This window comes from Mustela putorius, unplaced genomic scaffold (genome assembly GCF_011764305.1).
Source record: "Mustela putorius furo isolate JIRA1106 unplaced genomic scaffold, ASM1176430v1.1 tig00000551_pilon_pilon_pilon, whole genome shotgun sequence".
Classification (NCBI taxonomy): domain Eukaryota; kingdom Metazoa; phylum Chordata; class Mammalia; order Carnivora; family Mustelidae; genus Mustela; species Mustela putorius.
The window spans coordinates 13,256,348-13,277,816 of record NW_025421412.1 but is presented as its reverse complement, the minus strand read 5'-3'; the positions used below and the strand labels follow the sequence as shown (position 1 = coordinate 13,277,816).

General features: G+C 42.8%; 1 protein-coding gene across 8 annotated transcripts in view; it reads left to right on the top strand.

The window, feature by feature from the left end:
- The window catches only part of MBNL2 (muscleblind like splicing regulator 2), a 154,968-nt gene extending 134,228 nt beyond the window's left edge, over positions 1 to 20,740 (top strand). For 4 of the 8 annotated variants that reach the window (XM_004746120.3, XM_004746122.3, XM_004746123.3 and 1 more), the window contains one exon: positions 17,963 to 20,740. In XM_004746120.3, coding sequence (XP_004746177.1) covers positions 17,963 to 18,090 — 128 coding nt within the window. In that variant the 3' untranslated portion in view covers positions 18,091 to 20,740. The remainder of the gene's footprint in view (positions 1 to 17,962) is intronic. The other 4 variants (XM_004746121.3, XM_004746124.3, XM_004746127.3 and 1 more) reach the window with 1 other exon arrangement.
- Positions 20,741 to 21,469: the final 729 nt, after the last annotated feature.

Below are 21,469 nucleotides of genomic sequence, written 5' to 3'. Positions count from 1 at the left end.
TGGGCATAGATATGGAAACAAAAATACAATAAACACATTTACTAGCAACGACTTCTTTGGACCTTAATATACAAATTGTATTTAATAATTTTACTATTACCTAGTTTTATTATTTACAAATGACTTGTTACTATTCTATTGGTTTCTCTCTCATATGACATATTACATACTACATTATATATCATACCATCTGTTTTATATGATATGAGAGAGGGTATTTATGTACAAATAGACTTTCTTATTCCTTATGGCAGTCTCATGAGGGCAACTTTGGTCGTCTCTATTTTATAGGTCGTGAAACCCAAACAGAGTTTAACTAAGTTGGCCAAAGTCAAGCATCTAGGTTCTTGCTGGAACTGAATCCTAGGCAGTTTGGTTCCAGAAGCCTTAATCTTAATCACCATGCTATACCATCTTTCTCCTCATTCTAAATACACAAAAGTCACTTCTTTCTCCAATTACAACTATCTTGCACGTGAGACCCAAGAGCAACACAGTGTAAAGGGGTCTCAGCTCAAACCAAGGTCACTCCGAAGCCAGGGAGATGAACCGAGCCAGAGGCTGGCTTCAAGCCGGAGATGTACTAACCGGCTCCCACCTAGAACCTTCTAGCAGATATTTATTAATTGTAATATGTAACCATATGTGAATATTCTGTGTGAGATCATAACCAGTGAGGAGACTGAAAATGACGAGCAGTATCTATACACGGAAGATGAGAAGGAGGAAGATAAGAAGTCAAAAAGAATTCATCATTAGTCCTAGTGCAGCGGGCTCATGGGCTTGTTCGGTGTGACTCACTGCCCTAGACTTTACTTTGAGTTCTGCCCATCAGCCAACAAATGGCTTGGTAACAAGGAAAATCAGAAAGGAAAATGAGAATACCGTTTAAATCAGTCAGTTTCAGCCTCACAGATGGTCAGAATGTGTAAGGCTCTAGATGCCTATAGTGGGACAGATTTCATTTCAGGATACATTAAAAGCCATAAAGATCGCTCAGTATACGGGGTTACCCAGTTTTTTCATATTGTAAGATATTTTATTTAACAAAACGAGTACAGATGGAAATTCCTGTAACTTGAATTCTTATAATAGTCCGTGCTGTCATTGCTTTATTGGTTTTTATTTCAAAACTACATCTGTCTCAAGAGGGGAGAAAATAAATTCCAAATAACTGCATTTTAAGTATCAGCCTGGTCATCTATATACAGAGTTTCTTCATTTTACCTGATAACATCCTTGAAGGTCCAGTTAAAATACAATCTGTGTGGCAAGGCTCTCCCTGCACCCCGGCAGGTAGACATGCTTTCTCCGGCCTCTGAGTCCTTCAAGGACTCCACCCATGCACTCCTCTAAGCATCTTTGCCCAAAAGACAGAAGGGCAGGCTCCCACTCGCAGGCGGGCAGGGAAGTGTACAGTTGAGGCCGAGATCCAACAGTCTGATCAGTCAGGGCTTCAGTGTGTAGGGCTGGCTGCAGCCGGGTCTGATGCTTCAGTGCCAAGGCAGAGGCTTTTGCCTGATTGGGCCGATGAAAGTCTTCCGGAAGGATAGTGATAGCACAGAGCTCTGGGGGAAATGAGCAGACAGATCTGAGGCGCAAGAGTCTGTGGAGACCAGTGAGGGGTTTTAACAAGAGCTGAACTGAGCGGTGGCCCCTGGTAAAGGCCGCCTCTCCCTTGCCTCTGCCCCTGACGTGGAGAGAGTTATTTTGAACCCAACACAAATGGACAAACTCTTTCATACTATGGCAAAACCCATCCCTGTAAATGTCCTGTGGCAGAAAAAGAAATTGGGGCTGACATGAAGGGTTAGCCACAGGAAATCACCCCTGAAGGACTCAGTCCCTTCAGGGATCGCAGTTGAACGCACTCATTGGTCAGATGTCTCCAGTGTGCTTACCCCTGATGTGTGGCTTCCCCCTTCTTACCGCAGTGACACTTAAGAGCCAGAAAGCTCAAAGACCCCCCAAGCCTTTGCTCAGAAGAAAGAGTCCCTCTAGACGTGGTGAGAATAGTCATCGCCCATGTTCGACAGTGAGGGCTTATGGGGACAGTGAGGGCAGTTATCCATCTAATTCATTTTGGGAGCTGAGCCTGTGCTGGGAAGAAAAATTCCTACCCTTGACTATTAGGAAACTCTTTATGGACCAACCAACCCACCAGTACTTTCAAAGCTTGTGAAAACAAATTCTATTTCTGGCAAGATGTGAAAAAAAAAATCACATCTACAGAAAGTGATGATTGAGGTTTTAAAATTTTGACCTCTAGGTCTTGTCACATGTTTGAACACTCCCCCAGAGATTAAATCCAAACAACAGAAAGTTGACCTGAGAAGAGTTTATTGAAAATTAGTTAATAATATACTCACATAACCCTCTATTTATTAGAATATTTGATAAGCCAGAAAATCTCATTTTTCACACCTGCCCGGCATAAATTTACTATATATGATCATCAATGGCAACAATATTGTATCAAAAAAATAAAATAATTACATGCAGCAGGATTCACGTTATGTTTTATCAGGCCTGCTACAGATAACTTGAGAGGGAAGAAAAAAAGCTTCCAACCATCAGATTTTACTTCTATCTCACAAATAATTGTACATAAAACTATTTGTATAAGGATTAGCCGATATGTAAGTTAGCCTGTACTAACCAAGAAATCTAGAAAGGTAAGGTCGTGTTTTACTTAAACTCTCATCTCAAAGAGTTTTGTAAAAAATCTCTTATGCAAAGCCATCTGTCAGGACTATATTTGGATAAATGTAGGAGGCATTAAACATCCCCCACTATTCACCACTTGACCCATTTGGAGCCTGTTTTTTCAATTTTTTTATTTTTTTCATAAGAAAAATCTTGGTTCTGCAAAGCCTTTGCAGGGGAGGGGTTGGGGAGGAGGCTTCTGTGAAATTCCTCTGCTGAACACAGAGTAGTAACTGGCCTTCACATACAGAAGCTCAGACTCCTCCTTCCTCCCTGTTTGCTGGTTCCCAGGAACAGATAATTATGCAGAGCAGCTGGGGCCCAACTAGACTGCGCTCCAGAAAGACCCAGACAGCAAATGTCAGAATCCAGCCCCACTGGCTAGTACTCGGGTAGAGACGTCTATCCATCCCGGCAATAGACTCCAGACTGCAGAAGCTGCTTAGCCACCATTGACTTGTTGCCGATGGAATGGATTGGGTAGCTTCAAATGAGGCAGAATTGTCCCATCAAGTATTTTGTAGAGAACAGCAGTAGTGAGTAAGAGAGAGAGAGTGTGTATGTGTGTGTGTGTGTACGCACGCGTGCATGTGCATGTGCACATGGGTGTGTGGAGATGGGAGCCTGCCCTACCTCTTCAAGTAAAAAAAATAAATGAATTTCTGAAATTGTGTTATTTGCATTCGGCGAGCGCTGTTGGTCACAGCTACTCGGCATGATGTGTGTGAATGCCCTGTGCAGTGTGGCGAGGGCATCGGGAACCAGACTTGGCATCAGGTGTGGTCAGAACATCTTTGGAGGAGAGGTGGGTCTTGGATCTCAGAGAGCCCAACAGGCGCAGATTATGTTCAAGAAATTATCTTCAAGAAATCAGAAAAGAAGAGGGCAGTAGAACTTTCCGTTTTCTGCCTCGAAAGCCGCTGCTTTGCGGGACAAACGACCATGAGGCTTAATTAATAAATGTATCTGCGGACTCTGAGGGAAGACTAAGTTAGTTATGTAAGTGTTGTCATCTAGTACATTTCCATTTTTCATGAATAATTTACACCTCGTGGTAAGACACTTGGGTAGAATTCTTTTGTAGATTGCACCTAAAGACATGCAATCAGCTCTAGTTTGGTGCAGCTGAAGAGAAAATGTCAAGGGTCCTTCTGTGGAACCTGACTGCCTGGTGGACCGTCCTGCTTATTATACCTCGAATCCCACCCTCTTTTGCATTTTGATGGAAGCTGGGGGGGATCTTTTTAGATGGAGAAGTTCTTTGCCCAGGAGTATATGGGCTTTTGTGGATGTTAATAAAATCATGTCCAACTTTCCGAATTGGGGGTTTTTCTCTTCTGAGCAGCATGAATGATGGACGATTCATCCGGTATACATGTTTATTTCGGCTCTAGATCTCTAAGGAAAGAGAGCCGAGCTACCGGGCAGGAATTGAGATCCATTTTCGAGGATTGAAAGATAAATGGGGGTCTCAGTCTTTTTTTAATTTTATTTTTTAAGATGATATTTATTCATTTGGGAGACAGAGAGAGCGAGCGAGAGCACAAGCAGGGGGAGAGGCAGAGGGAGAAGCAAGAGTCCCTGTTGGGTTTGGAGCCTGACCTGGGGCTCGATTCCAGGACCTGGAGATCATGACCTGAGCCGAAGGCAGACGCTTAACCTTCTGAGCCACCCAGGTGCCCCGGGGTCTCAGTCTTAATAAAAAATTGTTAGGAACAGCGTACAGTTTTGATTTACAGGCTTTTACCTCCCCAAGTCCAGCCACGGCTGCCCGCCCTCTCGCACGGCTACCTGTGTGTTTGGGGAGCTGCCAGGCTTTCTGTGTGGGCAGATGGGGAGGAGAGAGCCTCACTGCTGCCTGATGAGGAGGAGGGACGGCAGCCACCCCGACTGTTCCTTCACGGACTGGCTGTGATGCCACCCCATGTCGCAGACAGTTGGCGTTCGGTCTGGCCTCTCAGCCTCTGCGAGCATTCCCTCTGGGCCACAGGGCTTGAGGCGATGGCTCCAAGGTCAGTCGTGGCGGAGCCTGCTGATCATTCTGGAGGCCGCCAGTGTGGAGGAGGGCTCGCTACCCGGGGTTACTGTCTAGTCAGAGAAACGGAGCGATCAGGGACTGTCACAAAGTGAAACAGAAACTCAAACAGTACTCCATGGGAAGTACGCTCCATGGCGGGCCCTTACCCCTAAAGGGATTAGGAGGTGGGTCTTGAGGAATGTGTGGGAATTTGACAGAGAAGAACCAGTGTGAAGTGTAAGGGCTGGAGATGGGCGTGGGGTCAGGGGAAAGGAACCCACAGGCACGAGGCACCACCATCCTGCTTATGTGCCTTCCCGTATTATGTGCCACCCTACCAGGTGGGTCCTATTCTGCCTCCTTTACATGTGACAAAATCAAGGCTTAGATTGGCCAGAGCTCGAATCAGTACTAGAGCAGCATGTGACCTCAGGTCTACCTGCCCCTGGACTCTGTGCCTCCCCCCTGATTCCAGCCTCTTCCCCAATAGCCTCTGTGGTTCTGACGGGAGTTTCAGAATCAGTTCTGAGCTTTATCCTGCAGCAGAGGCAAAGAAAACAGCTATGATTTTGTTAGATCTCTGGGAAGGGGGTGGACACTTGCTCACGTGGGCAAAACGACCTGCGGTAGGCCACGCTGCAGAGAGCGGGAGTGAGCAGAGGGTGAGTTTGGTCAGGACTGGAAAACTCAAGTCGCGCAGGCATGGAGGGATTGGTTGCTGAGGCTCTGGGAGGGCAGGATGAGAGCAAGGCCGGTGGGATGTTAAATGAGAGACTAGGAAACACTGATCCACTGCAAGTGAGCAGGTAGAAATGAGCCGGGACAGGCCAAGGTCAGGTTCCCTGGGGAGGAAGCTACTTCCTCACTGAAGATTGGGATAGCGTGAAAACAGACAGTATGGGCAAGGATGAATAATTAAGAATCAGGGAAATTCAGGGCTCTCTAAGGGTCTTCTCCAGCTTCTCTAATACCTTTACCAACTTCCTTGACCCTGCCATACCATACCTCTCTCCAGTGACTCACATGGAAAGAATGGTTCTTGTTGACACATCTTCCCTTTTATTTGTACCACGAAGGACCAATCTGTTGACTTGTATTTTCTGATGTTGGAAGAACCATAGTTGTTCTAGCATTTAGAATCTGGCATGCCTCCACATCAGATATAATATGCAGGTGCTTTTGGTCTCTTTGACTTTCAGTAATTATATTCTTCTTATCATCATGCCCTTCACTTGGGAGTTTCTAGGGATTCTCAGAGCGCATATCGATGAGCTTCCCATAATCAAATACAGACACTCGTCACCATATACCACAATGCACTTCTGGGAGCAACATCATTAAGCTGGACATTGTAAATGTCCCCCATTTTCCCAGAGTCACGGCTGCATCAAGCACGGCAGGTCTGACCCAAGACCAGCATCGACGACTCCTAGTCCTGGAAGGAGTAAGTCATAGGGGCAAATTCACCACAATCCTGCCATACCTCCCTGGTAACACACAAAAGAGAGCTATGGTGCAAGCTACAAATTGGAAGAGGGACCCACGTCATCAGGGCAGCTTATCTAAGTCACACAACTATTAAGAGAACCAGGACTAGAACCCAATTCTCTGTGTCCTTCCTAGAGGACTGCTTTTCCTTTCACCACACTGCCTTCCTGAGAATGTGCTTTAAATGGTCATTCAACGGTCCACAAAGTAGAGAGCCCATAGACAACACCCAGACTTGTCAGCAGCTCTCCTTTATGGAGATATGACATGGTGCTAATAAGTCTTTCACAGAATTAAAATTAAAACCCAAAATGGCCCTAAAAGGGACTGTTCTTATCCCCAGTATGCCGATGAGGAAATGGCAGTTTCGAGAAGCCAAGGAGCTTGGCCAAGATCATGGATCCAGTGGCAGAACATCCCAAGGTCCCTAACCTTCCGTTGCACAATGAGAAGGACCTAGAAAGGTTAAGTGACTCCTCAACGTTACGTAAGGGTTAAAAACTCTTCTACCACCACATCCTGTCCTCTGCCAAACCACAGTGTGGCTTGGGTGTGTTGACTACACATTTGTTTTTGAATAGTCAATAGCTTTGCTTTCCTCCTGTAGACTTTAGAAAGGTTTTTGAGGAATCTAAAAGAAAGCCAGGGATGTTAAAATTGATTCCTTCTTTTCTCCAAATATTTTTTCCAGTAATAATTTTGTAGTTCCTCCACCATTCTTTCAATATTTGTCATTGGGACACCAAAATATTTGAAAGGGCCAGAGAAACACTCTAGTGATGAGAATTCAGGAGGAAAGGGATTGTGTGGATCGATTGCTATTGTTCTGTATTTTCTTTGCTCTTCTCTGACCCCCGCAACATGAAGGATGGTCTTGCATAAGACGTTAAAAAAGCAAAATCTAAGGAGTATGTCAAGATTGAAAAGAAAAGCCCATTGTATTTCTTTGCCACAGAAAAGGGTGTTTTTTTTTTTTAAAGTTTTTTTTTTTATTTACTCGACAGAGAGAGATCACAAGTAGGCAGAGAGGCAGGCAGAGAGAGAGAGGAGGAAGAAGGCTCCCTGCCGAGCAGAGAGCCCGATGCGGGACTCGATCCCAGGAACCTGAGATCCTGACCTGAGCCAAAGGCAGAGGCTTAACCCATTGAACCACCCAGGCACTCCACAGAAAAGAGTTTTTAAGAGTTTTGTTTTGGGGGGGGTTGTTTTTTGTTTTTTAACATAAGCTCATAACATAAGCCTCTTGCTTCTGTCTGTGGTGTATGTGGGATCCAGGAAAGGAGAGGTGAAGGTCTTGAAGATGGAAGTGTAGACATGTGCTAGCCGAGACCAGTATGCACAAGTGTCCATAAATCATGGTTTGCTCTAAGCACAGTGATCTACCAATATTTAGCGAATGCTGCGTATACCTTGTCAAAATATTCATGTTCTGTTGCTTAGCCTGGGAATTAAAAATAGATGAAATACTACCAAATAAAACAGCCATCTTGTGTGCTTCCTGCTGCCAGGTATTCACTAAACACATGATCTAACCCTCTCAACTCATGAGTTAGGGACCGTGTTTGGTTCCCACTGGAGAGATGAGGAGCGCCAAGAATAAGAGGTGCCAAATCCTTTACCAATGGCAGCACACCCAATGGGGCTAGATGTTCAAGTTTAAAGCATGGGAAATCCGGCCTCTCATATGATGTTCGCTTTCTACGGCACTGATCATCAGACGCTGATGGCAGTTGATGCTTTCGTAATAAAAGATTTGGGTTTGAAAAACTATTAGCATGAGAGACAGTCAAGACTTTTTCATGAATAAATGAGAAATTCGGCCTATAGTTAGTTGTCAGTGACAGGTCAGGATATGCAAATATGGAAACAAAAGTAAGTGTATTTGACATTTTTAATATCTGAATTGCATCAAAATCGGGTTTATTACCAACATAGATGGAGTGCCATACAGATCATAGAATATTTAAATGCACAGTATTATTATTTGAAAGCCCATTTAAACAGAAGCTGAAGCCAAATCTTACTTATCCCCTTCTCTTTTAAGGGAAGGGAACCAACACTTACCAGTAACCATTTTTAAGCATCAGACACCTGCTCTACATTATTTCATTTACTTCTCAACAGAACTCTGTGAAGGGTTTTATCCATTTTCCAGAGGAGAGCAAATCTTAAAGGACAATTGAAGATTCAAGCAGGTGGGAAGTGACTGGACAGATTTAGAATTCAGGTTTGCCCGCCTCCAAATCCTCTTCTTCTGCGTCTCCACCGTATTTAAATGAGGTTGGAGCTTGTGGTCAGCGTAGGGTCAGGACGAACCTCTTTATGTGGTTCCCTTAAAAACTTCTGTCTTTTGAGTTTCACTCTTAGTTTTTAAAGTTGTAACCGTTTGAGAAGGAAGTTCTCATAGAAGCAAGCCTTTTTGAAGTCAAGTTCAATATCGTAGTCTGAAAATACTGCTGCTTGATGAAACCACTAGGGAATTCAGATTTGAGTCCAGTAAACAGGAGCTAGACAGCAGGTGGACAGGGGGGATATTTCCCCCTTCCCAGGACGGCAAACTGGCAAATAACTTCTGTCTGGACAGAGTCTGCCAGCAGGAGTCCTCTCAACCAGGACTTTTTCAAACAACGGTAGTTTAGAAGGAGAGACCTTGTTTGTCTCCAAGGTCTCCACAGAACTGTACCTTCTTACCAGTCTCAGGGTCATTGAACATCACTCCTTGGGAGTGGTTGTTTGGGGCAGCCTGGAGGAGGCAACTGAAAGGAGCGCCGGGAGGGGGTTCCATGGTAAGGGAGGCAGGGAACTGACTTAGAAAGCGAGCCTAGGAAGTTGCTCATGACTCCGGTGTGACACAGAGAGGCAGCGACAAACATGGGAAGGAGAGAGGGAAGAAGGAATAAGCATTGGGATGAAGCGGGAACAGGGAGCTACTGTTCACTGGGGACCGAGTGCTGTTTTGGAATGCTGAAGAGTTCCGGAGATGGACAGGGGTGGTTGCTCCCTGGCGAGTGTCCCTGGGCCACTGAAATTCACCATTTAGAAATGATTAAAAGGGCAAATAGTAAGTTATTCCTGTTTTGCCACAATTTTTCAAATTGGACAAAGGGTCTGAACAGACATTTCCCCAAAGAAGCAGTGAGTGGGGTTTGAGTGGGGTTGGAAAGAAGATGTCTGATGGTGCTTCTGTGAAATCCATAGCTCAGAGTTATTTTTTTATTACTTTAAAAATGCTCTCGTTGCTGTGTTTTCCTTTAAGAGTTTTCATAAAGCAGGTAACTGAAGGCAGATACAAGTCCTTCCTCAGTGAGCCATCCTTGTTGGAAGCTGGGTCTCTCCTGAGATGCCAGGCCGTAACAAAAGCCCACTGTTGGCTCAGCAGCAACGCACCTTCATATTTTTTCTCAACAGACATTTATTAAGCACCTACGGTGTGTCATTAAAATTCAGGATTCTGGGAATAGAGAATCAAACAAAATAGTCCCTGTTCTCCTGAGCTTAACCTAATAAGGGGGACAGGCCCCAAACCAACATGCAAGTAATTCCAGTGAAAGTGATTATCACCCAATAAGGATCATTTCGAAAAATAGAAATACCCAAGGGAAGGTCTTACCCACTGAGTTTTGACAGAGGACAGCAATAAAGAAATAAAAGAGAATGTAGGAGATTTCTTTATATTTTTTCTTTTTTGGTGTCCATTTTGCCATCTATTATACCATAGTTGGGCTCTTCCTCGGAGTTGGTAGGGAAGACAGACGGTATCCTTGTGTAGCTCCCCAGATGCCCGTGCTGTACAGGCAAAGTGAGAAACTAGGCTCAGAGGGTCACGAAGCTGGTTGGTGGCATAGACAAGCCTCCTGAAATTCCACTCCGGGACTCTGATTTTACCTTTGCAACTGTGATTTTACACACAACTACGTAGTCCTGTTAACCAACCTTGTTCTCTCTCTCTGTCTTTATGACACACATACTCAAACAGGAGAAGGACTAAAGTAGGAAAAAAGCCATAATTTTGCTGAAAATTTTATTGGATGGCAGTGTCATCCCACCAGTTCTTGAAATGTACGAGATGATGATGACACCGAGACACGCTTCATGTGTGCACCTCACACTAACCTTACCGTTCCTTTTACTGAATCTTCACATTTGCTTACTTCCCTGCCTTTGGTGTCCTAAAAGCCAGTTGTCAACAGGATAAATTATACATTCTGCTCCACTGTTAAGATGAGTACTACAGCCAAAATGTGCTCGGGATTCTAAACCTAACGTAATGGTGGTAGATACAAAAGCAGAGCATTGAGTAGGATTGAGGACTTGAGGTTGAATCCAACAGGATCTTGTTTCGGGGATTTTTCTGGGCCCAAATCTTCCATTTATTACTTGGAGTAAAAATCCCATTTTGAAAAGAGCAGGTATAAATGTTCTTGAAGTTTCTTTTCCATTGCTGCATGAACTCTTTTGTAAAGGTATAAAAAATGTTTTCTTAGAATCCGCCTTCATGCCCAGAGGTCACCTTCAGGGAAATAGCTTCTGATGTGGGCAGTCTGTTTAATCCCAGCGAGCCTCCCATGCCCCACATCTCAGGGAACATATTCTAAATACAATATTTTAAGAGAAATGTTTTCTAATTTTTATTGTAATGTTTAAGAGTATTTTCTTAAATAGTGTGGCCCAAATATTATCTATTATTTCTTGATATAGTAGAGAAATTTGGCCTCCTTTAATATACAGACAGTCCCCAGTTTCAAAAATGTTTGTTTAGAGTTCCCTCTGTCATTTGGTTTAAAACTCAAACAATTCTCCCATAGAGAATTCTGTGGCTGCGATGTTGGCCGGTGTAGGCTGGTGGAGTAGGGATGAGCTATGCGGTGTGCAGTCAGGAATGTTGGGCAGGAAGGCTCTGATCACGATCCCTTTTTCTACCCCACACCCAGCCTCGACCAGTCTGATTCCCGGGAGGGAATTCTGAGGAACATTACTGCTGCTTTTACAGTGAGACAGGAATCTAGTCTAAAAATCCCTCTGCTATCCAAGGGTGACTTTCTCCTTTAGGATCTAAAGGAGGAAGAAGGAAAGGCATAGGAGAGACTTTTTGTTCCCTGGGCTGTAGAAGTGCTGTAGAAGTGTTTAAAACAAAAACACATTCAGGAGCGTGGCGTGCTTGTTCAGGGAGAGAGCAGCTATGGGACCGTGTTAGCTCTGCAAGGGCCAGAGGAAGGCAAAACAACAGGAAAACGAAACCGAATCCTAGTCTGGGAGAGCCCTACGACAACCAGGAAAAAAGGAGGCAGATCAAGCCGTGGCATCCATGGGAAATGGGCCGGTGGGGGGATGAAGAAAGCACCTGGAGGTCGGGCAGGGACAAGTCCCAGATTTTCTCTTCCTATTCCTGCCCAACATTCCTGACTGCACACCGCATATCTCTTTGATATTCCCAAATCCATAAACGCCCTGAAAGACTGCACAGATCGATATTGTCCAGAGGGTTCTTCTGCTGCCATTGCTATGTCTTCCTTGTGACTGTTTGTTGGCCTTCCGCCAATGCCAGCATCATGGTACTGTGTCCACAGTAAATATTGATTCAGCCCTCCATGCAGCTAGCAGTTAATAAGTGCCTCCTGCATGCCCTGCCCTATCCCTAACATTAGGGATATACAGACAAAAGACACACTGCCTTGTTCTTACAAAACCAATTATGCCATGGACCCCATTAATGAAGCCTCCTTGCTTGGAAATGTCCACTTGAGATCCCTTGTGAGTGCCATCGAGATCCACTGAGATGCCTTCAGATTTCAGCAAAACCACACAAATATTTTATAAGGCATGCTTTATCCAAGTCTTCAGCTGCACTCAAACACACTACTGGATGGCTCTCCGCAGGGGGGTTTGAGTAAAACCTTATTCCTGCCTTCGAATTGTTCTGTGGTTTGGATCCATAGGAACGGCTGGGTCTTCCCACTGAAATGATTTTCCTCTCAATTAAGCCAAGCAGTAAGCCTTCCTACTGCCTTTAATGTTGAGCTAACATTTTAAAAGACAGCTCGTCTGACGTCCCTGAAACTTGGTGGTAATGAACACATTTATATAAAAAGCGTGAATATTTCTAGAAGTCGTCTGGAAGCTCACAATTTCCATAATTATTCATATGTTCAGTTCCTGGATATCCATCACAAGGTAGAAAACTCAGAAAGCGGTAATACTTGGAGCCTCTGAAGCCCGGGAGAAATGCTATGTTGACTTGTCCTCTTTGGCCCGCTCTGACACAAGGGCTAGTCAGTTCGGCAGTTGAGTTGATGGTGCTGACACACTCAAGTTTGGTGTTTCAACCAAGTGCATTTCTCATGCTAGTCAGCTCTTTCTCAAGTGTCCACCAAGGGTCAGAGCATACGGATGGCTCAGCCAAAATTTAGCATCATCTTGGAAGAGACAAGGAATGTGGATATTTCATATCTGGTGAATCAGTAAAGGGAGGGACAGTAGTTTTTTCTTAGATGGTGCCTATTGGTCAAGTACCCTGTTCTTTGGGTGAAAGTCAAATGTCTGCAAGTTGCAGGATTAACTCTCCGTTAGACCTCCTCCTCCAACCACACCCCACAGCGATGACTGCTGGCTCCCTCGGTATTGCCTCCAGCCCTGGCGTCTGCCCGGCTCGGGAAGCCAGTGATCCAGACCTAGTGGATAGCTCCTTCCAATCAGTAATGCCCAAATAGGACACAGCCTCAAGAGATACGTGAGCCACACAGTTATTTTCTGTAATGTGAATTAGTTGCTGAATTTTCAGGTTCTTTTGGAAATTGAAGATTGGGTCAAGCAATGTAGAGCCCGGGTTTCTGCACATAGCATTTGGCTGGAGCTGGTTAGCTTCTCCTCCATTCCTTGTAGGCACAGGACCTTCCATCTGCCACACTCCCTACCTGACCCACTCATTCATGTGCTCTGCCTGCTGGGGCCCTGCCCCCATCAGCTGGTTTACCATACGAGGACCCAGACTTCTTTTTAATGAACTTGACTGCCATGGCACCACGAGACAGTGGTAGATGCTTCGCCAAGGACACAGAGATTAGTCAATGACTGCCCATCACACATTTCATGGGAAAACAACCCCCTGGATGTTCTTCGGGGCCATTCACATTCTCTCTTCAGTAAATAAATATTAGTCTACTTGTGTACGAGGCCCATGTGGGAACAAATTAAGAATGTGGATGAAGGAGAATTGTCAGATTCTGAAAAATCCAACGGCCTGAAGGAAATGCTAATTAAGAAGTAGACCCCACTGCAGCCAACTGATATTTTTGCTTCACAGACACACCTGTTCCAACCAGAGGGTCCACCAAAGATTCACACATGTGGTCATGCTTTGAGATCGAGTGAATCTTTGTTCTGAAAATAGAATTACCGATTCCGTGGGCATCAGCTAGTCCCGTTTTTTGTGTGTTCTCCTCTTAGTGGAAAGGGGAATTAAAAGTAATCCTTTCAAACGTTCAGAAATTTGATTTACCATACAAGATTGAATAAAATCTTATTTTAGTGATTTATCCCCCTACTTCATCATGGTTCTCCTTATGGGGGAAGATTCTTAAATTTAAGAGGTGAGCCTATCAGAAAGATGGACAGAAGTACACCCTGTTCAGTATATTTTATTTCTGTCCTGTCCAATATGGTGTCGTGGTCCTTAGAAGCTCAAACAGCAGACCTGGGACTGAGGCAGGGTTTTTGCTGCCGTGAGCAGTTGTGCGTGTGGCCTCGGTCTGGAGGAAGCCTGGGGTAGAATGTGCTTGCCCGTCCAGGCAAGGACTTCCTGGGGAGGGGCCCAGCAGCCCCATGGTCCCTCTGCCCATCTGGCTCCTCCAGACAGTCCCTGCTTTCTCCCCCACAGTGCTCTAAACTGTACCCCATGGCTTCCCCTTTCCCTGGTTCCCAGGCTCCCACAAAGGTTCTTCTGAGCTCTGATCACCACTGGCACCATGAGAGGTATAGACCTGGCCTTTGGAACCCCTATTTCCCCTGGTCAATGCAGACTATCACTATACCCTGGAGCAGACTCCCATGCCCGTAGGTGGAGGGAGTTAATATCTCGAACTCATATTGGCTTGCACAAGCAACTTTGTACATCGTGCAGACCAGTGAAAGCCATTTGTGCTGCTTTTTCTATGTCTACGAAAATATGACTGGTGATACTGACCTAGCTCTCAGGGTTCTGGCCAAAACCACTCAAAACCCCCTGGAAATCAAAGGGGCATCTATTCAAATAAAAACAAAACAGCAGAGAGGGGATTTCTGGGGGACCCAATGTGGTAGCCATTTCTCTGACTTATAGCTCTGGCAGACCCCAGGAGAAGTTTCCATTGCCCCTTCCAAGAAAACACAGGCTGCAGGGCCTGGGGGTTGAGGAAGGAACTTTGGTCTCAGTTTTGGGGAGCGCAGGGAAGGAAGGATGCCAGTGACAGCCGGTCTGTCGAGGTCACTTTGGTGAATTGCGATTTAATTAACTGTTCTTTAAAATGGACAGGCTCAGGATTAGGACTTGTCAGATCGGATTCACAGCCCATGTTTCAGGGCCACATATAAAAAGAGCTCAGGTTGGGTGGGACAGAGGGAGAGAGAGAATCTTTTTTTTTTTTTTTTAAAGATTTTATTTATTTATTTGACAGAGAGAGATCACAAGTAGGCAGAGAGGCAGGCAGAGAGAGAGAGAGAGAGGAGGAAGCAGACTCCCCGCTGAGCAGAGAGCCCGATGCAGGACTCGATCCCAGGACCCTGAGATCATGACCTGAGCCGAAGGCAGAGGCTTAACCCTCTGAGCCACCCAGGCGCCCGAGAGAGAATCTTAAGTAGGCTCCACGCCCAGCGTGGAGCCCAATGTAGGGCTCGATCTCACAGCCCTAAGATCATGACCTGAGCAGAAATCAAGGGTCAGACTCAGCCAGCTGAGCCACCCAAGTGCCCCCAGCCTGCTGTTCTAAGAATGAACGTTTTGTGCCTATATTGAAATGCTCAGACACCCTCTGAAGGTCTTGACCCTGCCAGCCATTAAAATTACAATGAAGATTAAAGACGTTTTTATATAGGACACATTTTATATATCCGTGTAGAATTGGAGACGCAACAGGGAATCACACAGATGTTACCTTTTCATCTGATTTTAAGTTATGTTTCTTGATGCGAATTAAAAACATCTGAGTAAAGGGAACCCATATTTAAAACTAGACAGAAGAATCCTCTTTCCCTCGAAATGGCTTCTCTACACCCTTCTCCCCACATCCAGCCCCTCCCCGCCCACACACACACTTGGCTCTTCTCTTCCCTCCAGAGCTATCTCCCAGCGGGAAACTGCCCTGTCCCCTCCATGGGCCCTCGGGCCCTTAGTGTCTGACATCACACTGCAGTCTCCTGACGTCAGAAATAGCAATCAGATGGGCAGCAGGTTACTTCAGAACTACTCTGTAGCTGCTCCTCACCGGACTCCTGTCTGTATTTCCAGACTGTGTCTCCCCCCAGAGAACACTAAAGATTGTGCCAGCGAGCTCTGTTTCTCAGGGGAGAAAAATTAATAATCAAGTTATATTTTTCAGAAAAATGTCACCACCCAAAAAATGAAACACGCACAGCTTTCTTACCTTCTAAAATCAAATCGCTTGGACCTCTTGAAGCTTGCAGCTGCCAGGAGAGTAATTCTTTTTTTCTTTTCTTTTTCTTTTTTTTTTTTTTTAATACCCCAGAGGATACTCCACAAGTTAGCTGAGGATAGAGACCAGGGTAGAGCCAATTTCCTGGCCTAAACACCAGGCAGCTGTAATAGCGGACGGCTTCCTAATGTAACAGCCATTCATATTGTCTTTATCCAGGTAATGGATCTGATATAGGCTGGGACAGGGGTAAGAGCAGGCTGGGTGAGTCTAGGTAATGTTCTGAGTGAACTTGAAGGTTAATTTACAGTTCACTTAAACCCAGGTGGTTGTACATATCTCTCTGTCAGGTATGAGTCCAAAGCATTGCTCTAACTCATTTCTATAATAGCCCATTGCTAGGCATGCTGTAGAATACTTTTCTTTCCAGGTGGCTAAGAATATCATTCTGTATGGCAATTTGGTGTCACTTAATAAGCAAGGATGTGAATATATTATAAAATATATATTATTTATGTATTGATTTTAAGAAATTGCAAGATTTTGTGCTGTAAATATTTTAGAAGGAGTCTTGCTAAAGTAAAAGGAAAGAAGAAAGAGAAAAGGACATGATTTGGTGTCCCGCAACACGTTCTTAATTTGGAACCTTACAGATGGCATTGAAGCTAAGGGACAAAATAGGATAATTCCTATATAATAACCAAACATGTAAACTCAAAAGTGAAGTTATAATATGACCCTCCAAAGAATTTGGTATTGGCAATTGGCAGTGGCTAGTCAAAGATACCATGATAATACTTACATATCAGATCATTATATCTCATTTTTATTTATCTGTCAGGATACAAGACAAGGAATGTGATTTTTCCCAATTAATTAAATTCCCAGGAACTTTGATGTTTTGAGTTTCCATTTAGTATAAATTTTAACATAAATGAGTTCTTGCTCTACTTTTATCAATTCCACGCAAATCTGTAGGTTCCAATAAATCAATGGATACTCCTGTCTATTTCATGGGAGGAATTACCTGAGTTGGTATTATCTGAGTATATTATGCAAACAGCAGGAACACCCACTTGAAAGAGAAAATATTTATATATGGAATTCCAACATAGTGGGCTAAGAATTTATACATAGAAATGAGGCTCTTACTAAGAATTGGATCCCAGTATATGGGAATATTAGCTTGATCGTAAAGAATTTTCACTGGTTTCTTTCCCTAAACATAGGTTCTCGGCAGTTTAATAAGTAAATATTTCAGTAATTTCACAAAGATTGGTTTTGAAGCATTGCTCAAAGAGTAAATACCTTTGTTAGAATGTGTTAAAAGGTTGGCTTTTTTAAAAGCTTGACATTTAGAGGACTGGGTCAGACAGGGCAAACTCCCTGTCTTTTTGCAAAGGTATGAAGTTGGAAATGAACTTGGAAATCAGGCTCCTGGGACCACGATTTGCATTTGATAGTTCAGCTTTATCTGTGCTTTTGGATTTATTTAGAATGTTTTAACTGCTTTATTAGAATGTTGCCCCTTTTCCCCTTTGATCTGGGACATTCATACGTTCCCTGAATTTGAAACTGGTGGTTATTATTATACCTTGGGAACAAAATTACTTTTGATGGGAACACATCTCTGAATTTTATATGCAAGTTAACAAATAACACTTAATTTATGACACATTTAAAAGTATTTACATTTAACCTTTTCCCACAACTTGCCATGTACACACTAATTCTCTGATTAGACTCCCTGATCATAATATTTAGCAAATACTAATTGGTTGATAATGGGAACATATCAGAAAGAGACATGAAGCAGGAACTGAAAAAGGAGATCAGGGCCCAGGCACCCTCGGTGCCCACATATACGCTGTCTGAGTTTCACAGAAAAGACGATAGCGTGCATTCAAATCACCATTCGTCACAACGGCCGCATGGCAGGAGTGCTTACGTGTAAAATTTTCCGGCACGAAGGGTGGGGATTGCTCAAAATTACGATTGCCTCAAAAGATGAAAATATATCCAAATGAGAAAGGGAAGAAAATCCCTGTTTTCAAAGAGTAAAACGTATGCTCGTTATTTTTCCCTCTGAGAAGGATGTCTAAAGCACGCTTGTCTTTCTCTTTAACAGATAATTCTGAAATAATCAGCAGAAACGGAATGGAATGCCAAGAATCTGCATTGAGAATAACTAAACATTGTTACTGTACATACTATCCTGTTTCCTCCTCAATAGAATTGCCACAAACTGCATGCTAAATAAAGAATTAGTTCTTCCGGACAGACCACAACTGTAAGAAGCTAGTGCTGCTACATCATATATGAGTATTAAATATGGTATGCTTAGTATATTCCAACCTAAGATAGTTAACTACCTGAGACCAGCTGTGACGTTTAAAGACATAAAGGATAAAGTTTACTTTTCAAGGGTTTCTAAACATAGTTTCTGTCCTAGGAATATTGTCTTATCTCCATAACCATAGCTGATGCAGAAAAGTCCAACCAATGTACTCATTTCAATTGAGACGCTTTCCAAGTTAGCAATAAACAGTTAGCATTAGTTAAGAAATCTGTTCCGAGGGCAGGTTCGATTCAAACGCCAATTACTGTCATTTCATTTGCCCACTGGATCAAAGAGTGTGGTTCGCTTCTTCACACCACGAATGCTGCAGCAAAGGTGAGAAGTGAAGTAAAACTCACACCTGTCCCACAGGTCTAAAATTTGAGTGGAAATTCAAGCACAAGTACGGGGGACACATCAGAGTGTGGTATTTGGTTTGCCTGGAGATGCCGCATTGAATCGTGTGATTCTAGAATAACATTAACTAGATTGAAAAAGAAACTTTGCACGGTATGAGCTTCATACCCCACCAAACAAAGTCTTGAAGGTATTATTTTACAAGTATATTTTTAAAGTTGTTTTATAAGAGAGACTTTGTAGAAGTGCCTAGATTTTGCCAGACTTCATCCAGCTTGACAAGAACGAGAGGCCCATGCCAACAGTCTAATTAATCTAAGGGGTTAGTTTTTCCAACTCACCATCCGGTTGCCTATTACAGAATAACTTCTAAACTAAAAATCTAGTCAAACAACAAAGCTGTAGGTGAGGAGATCTGTATAATATTCTAATTTAAGTAAGTTTGAGTTTAGTCACTGAAAATTTGACTGTGACTTTAATCTAAATTACTATGTAAACAAAAAGTAGATAGTTTCACTTTTTAAAAAATCCATTACTGTTTTGCATTTCAAAAGTTGGATTAAAGGGTTGTAACTGACTACAGCATGGAAAAAAAATAGTTCTTTTAATTCTTTCACCTTAAAGCATATTTTATGTCTCAAAAGTATAAAAAACTTTAATACAAGTACATACATATTATATATACACATACATATATATACTATATATGAATGAAACATATTTTAATGTTGTTTACTTTTTTAAATACTTGGTTGATCTTCAAGGTAATAGCGATACAATGACATTTTGTTCAGAAAGTTTGTTTTAAAGTTTATTTTAAGCACTATCGTACCAAATATTTCATATTTCACATTTTATATGTTGCACATAGCGTATACAGTACCTACATAGTTTTTAAATTATTGTTTAAAAAACAAAACAGCTGTTATAAATGAATATTATGTGTAATTGTTTAAAACATCCATTTTCTTTGTGAACATATTAGCGATTGAAGTATTTTGACTTTTGAGATTGAATGTAAAATATTTTAAATTTTGGCATCACCGCCTGTTCTGAAAACTAGATGCACCAACCATATCATTTTTTGTTGGAGAAAAAAAAAAGAGATCCGCCATTTTAATTCATGTCGGTCAACGTCTAATGAGCATCTTATCTTGTAGATTTGATAACCCCATCGAAAGAAAATCCCATTCTAAGTGTGATCTTACCTAGTGCTTGTATTGTGGCATTTGTTTTAATTTGTGGGAAAGTATTGTATCTAACTTGTATTTCTTTGGTAGCTTCATCTTTATGTATTATTGATATTTGTAATTTTCTCAACTATAACAATGTAGTTATGCTACAACTTGCCTAAAACATTCAAACTTGTTTTCGTCTTTTCTTTCTTTGTTATTTCACTTAAACTCATTGAGAACCTAGTACATTACGAAAAGGTGAATTACAGGAATCACTGAAATATTTTTGTAGACTAATTGTTGTCACGTTGTCTTTCTTTTGTTTCATGATTTTGATTTTTAAAATTATTAGCACACAGCTATTTTCAGCCCTTTAATAATGGAGCATCAAAAACATCACCCGTATCCCCAAACAGATATAGAAGACTGTATTTTTACTATGATATCCATTTTCCAGAATTGTGATTATAATATGCAAAGAGTCATAAATATGCCATTTACAATACGGAGGAGGCAAGGCAAATGCATAGATGTACAAATATATGTACAACAGATTTTGCTTTTTATTTATTTATAATGTAATTTTATAGAATAATTCTGGGATTTGAGAGGATCTAAAACTATTTTTCTGTATAAATATTATTTGCCAAAAGTTTGTTTATATTCAGAAGTCTGACTATGATGAATAAATCTTAAATGCTTTGTTTAATTACAAAAATAAAATCACCAATATCCAAGACATGAAGATAGCAGTTCAACAAATACTGTAGTTAAGAGATGAACTCGCCACTTGTATGGGAACTACATTTCACTCTTGGTTTTCAGGAATATAACAGCACTTCACAGAAATATTCGTTCAGCCATACCACTGGTAACATTTCTACTAAATCTTTCTGTAACACTTAAAGAATTCCCTCATTCATTACCTTACAGTGTAAACAGGAGTCTAATTTGTATCAACTCTATGTTTTGGTTGTAATATTCAGTTCACTCACCCAATGTACAACCAATGAAATAAAAGAAGCATTTAAAAGGATTGCTAGTCTTTCTCCTTTCTGTGTTGAGACAGGTGGATCCTTAGCCGAATGAAACCGTCTTCACGGTCGCGGAGAAAACCTTTGGTGACTTCAAACGAAGGCAAGCTCTGGTCTTCAAGTGGGAGATTGAGGAGTTTTGCTTTTTTGGCTTTCGCTTTCTAACAATAAGAAAAGCAACTTAAAGGGATTATTTTGGAAGTTCTTCTGAAATTAGAAGTAAAGATAAACTCCGCCACTTGGCCCTCCTCTTCGGGATTCGGCCAGGTAATGAAGAGAACTTCAGTAACCAAATGGGAACAATGTGTCTGCATCTTCCACTAACCCACAGGACAGGCTTCCGGCAAGAGCCTGACAGGAGGACACGGCTTATAGCTGTGGCTGCTGAGAGAGGCAGAATGGGGAGGCCTGTTCCCTGCAGACATCAGGGCCAGGTGGGCTAAGACGACAAGAGTTGAGTGTGACACCTGAGGGCAGCTGTCCGGCAAGGAGACACCCCCCACCCCACGAGGTGTTGCACACCTTCTTGCCTTTCTCCTTCCTCAGCCCTTTGGGTCCCATGGTATTTCTCAAGGAGGGTGGCATTAGCTGTTGGGTTGGAACGGTCCTTGTCACGCAGAGATCAGTAGAAATCACCTCCTCTACAGGCCCAGACAGGAATGGGGGGCACGGGGGTGGAGGGCAAGAAGTTTTTTTCCAGGGAAGATCTAAAGCTTCAGCCTTCTGAGTGG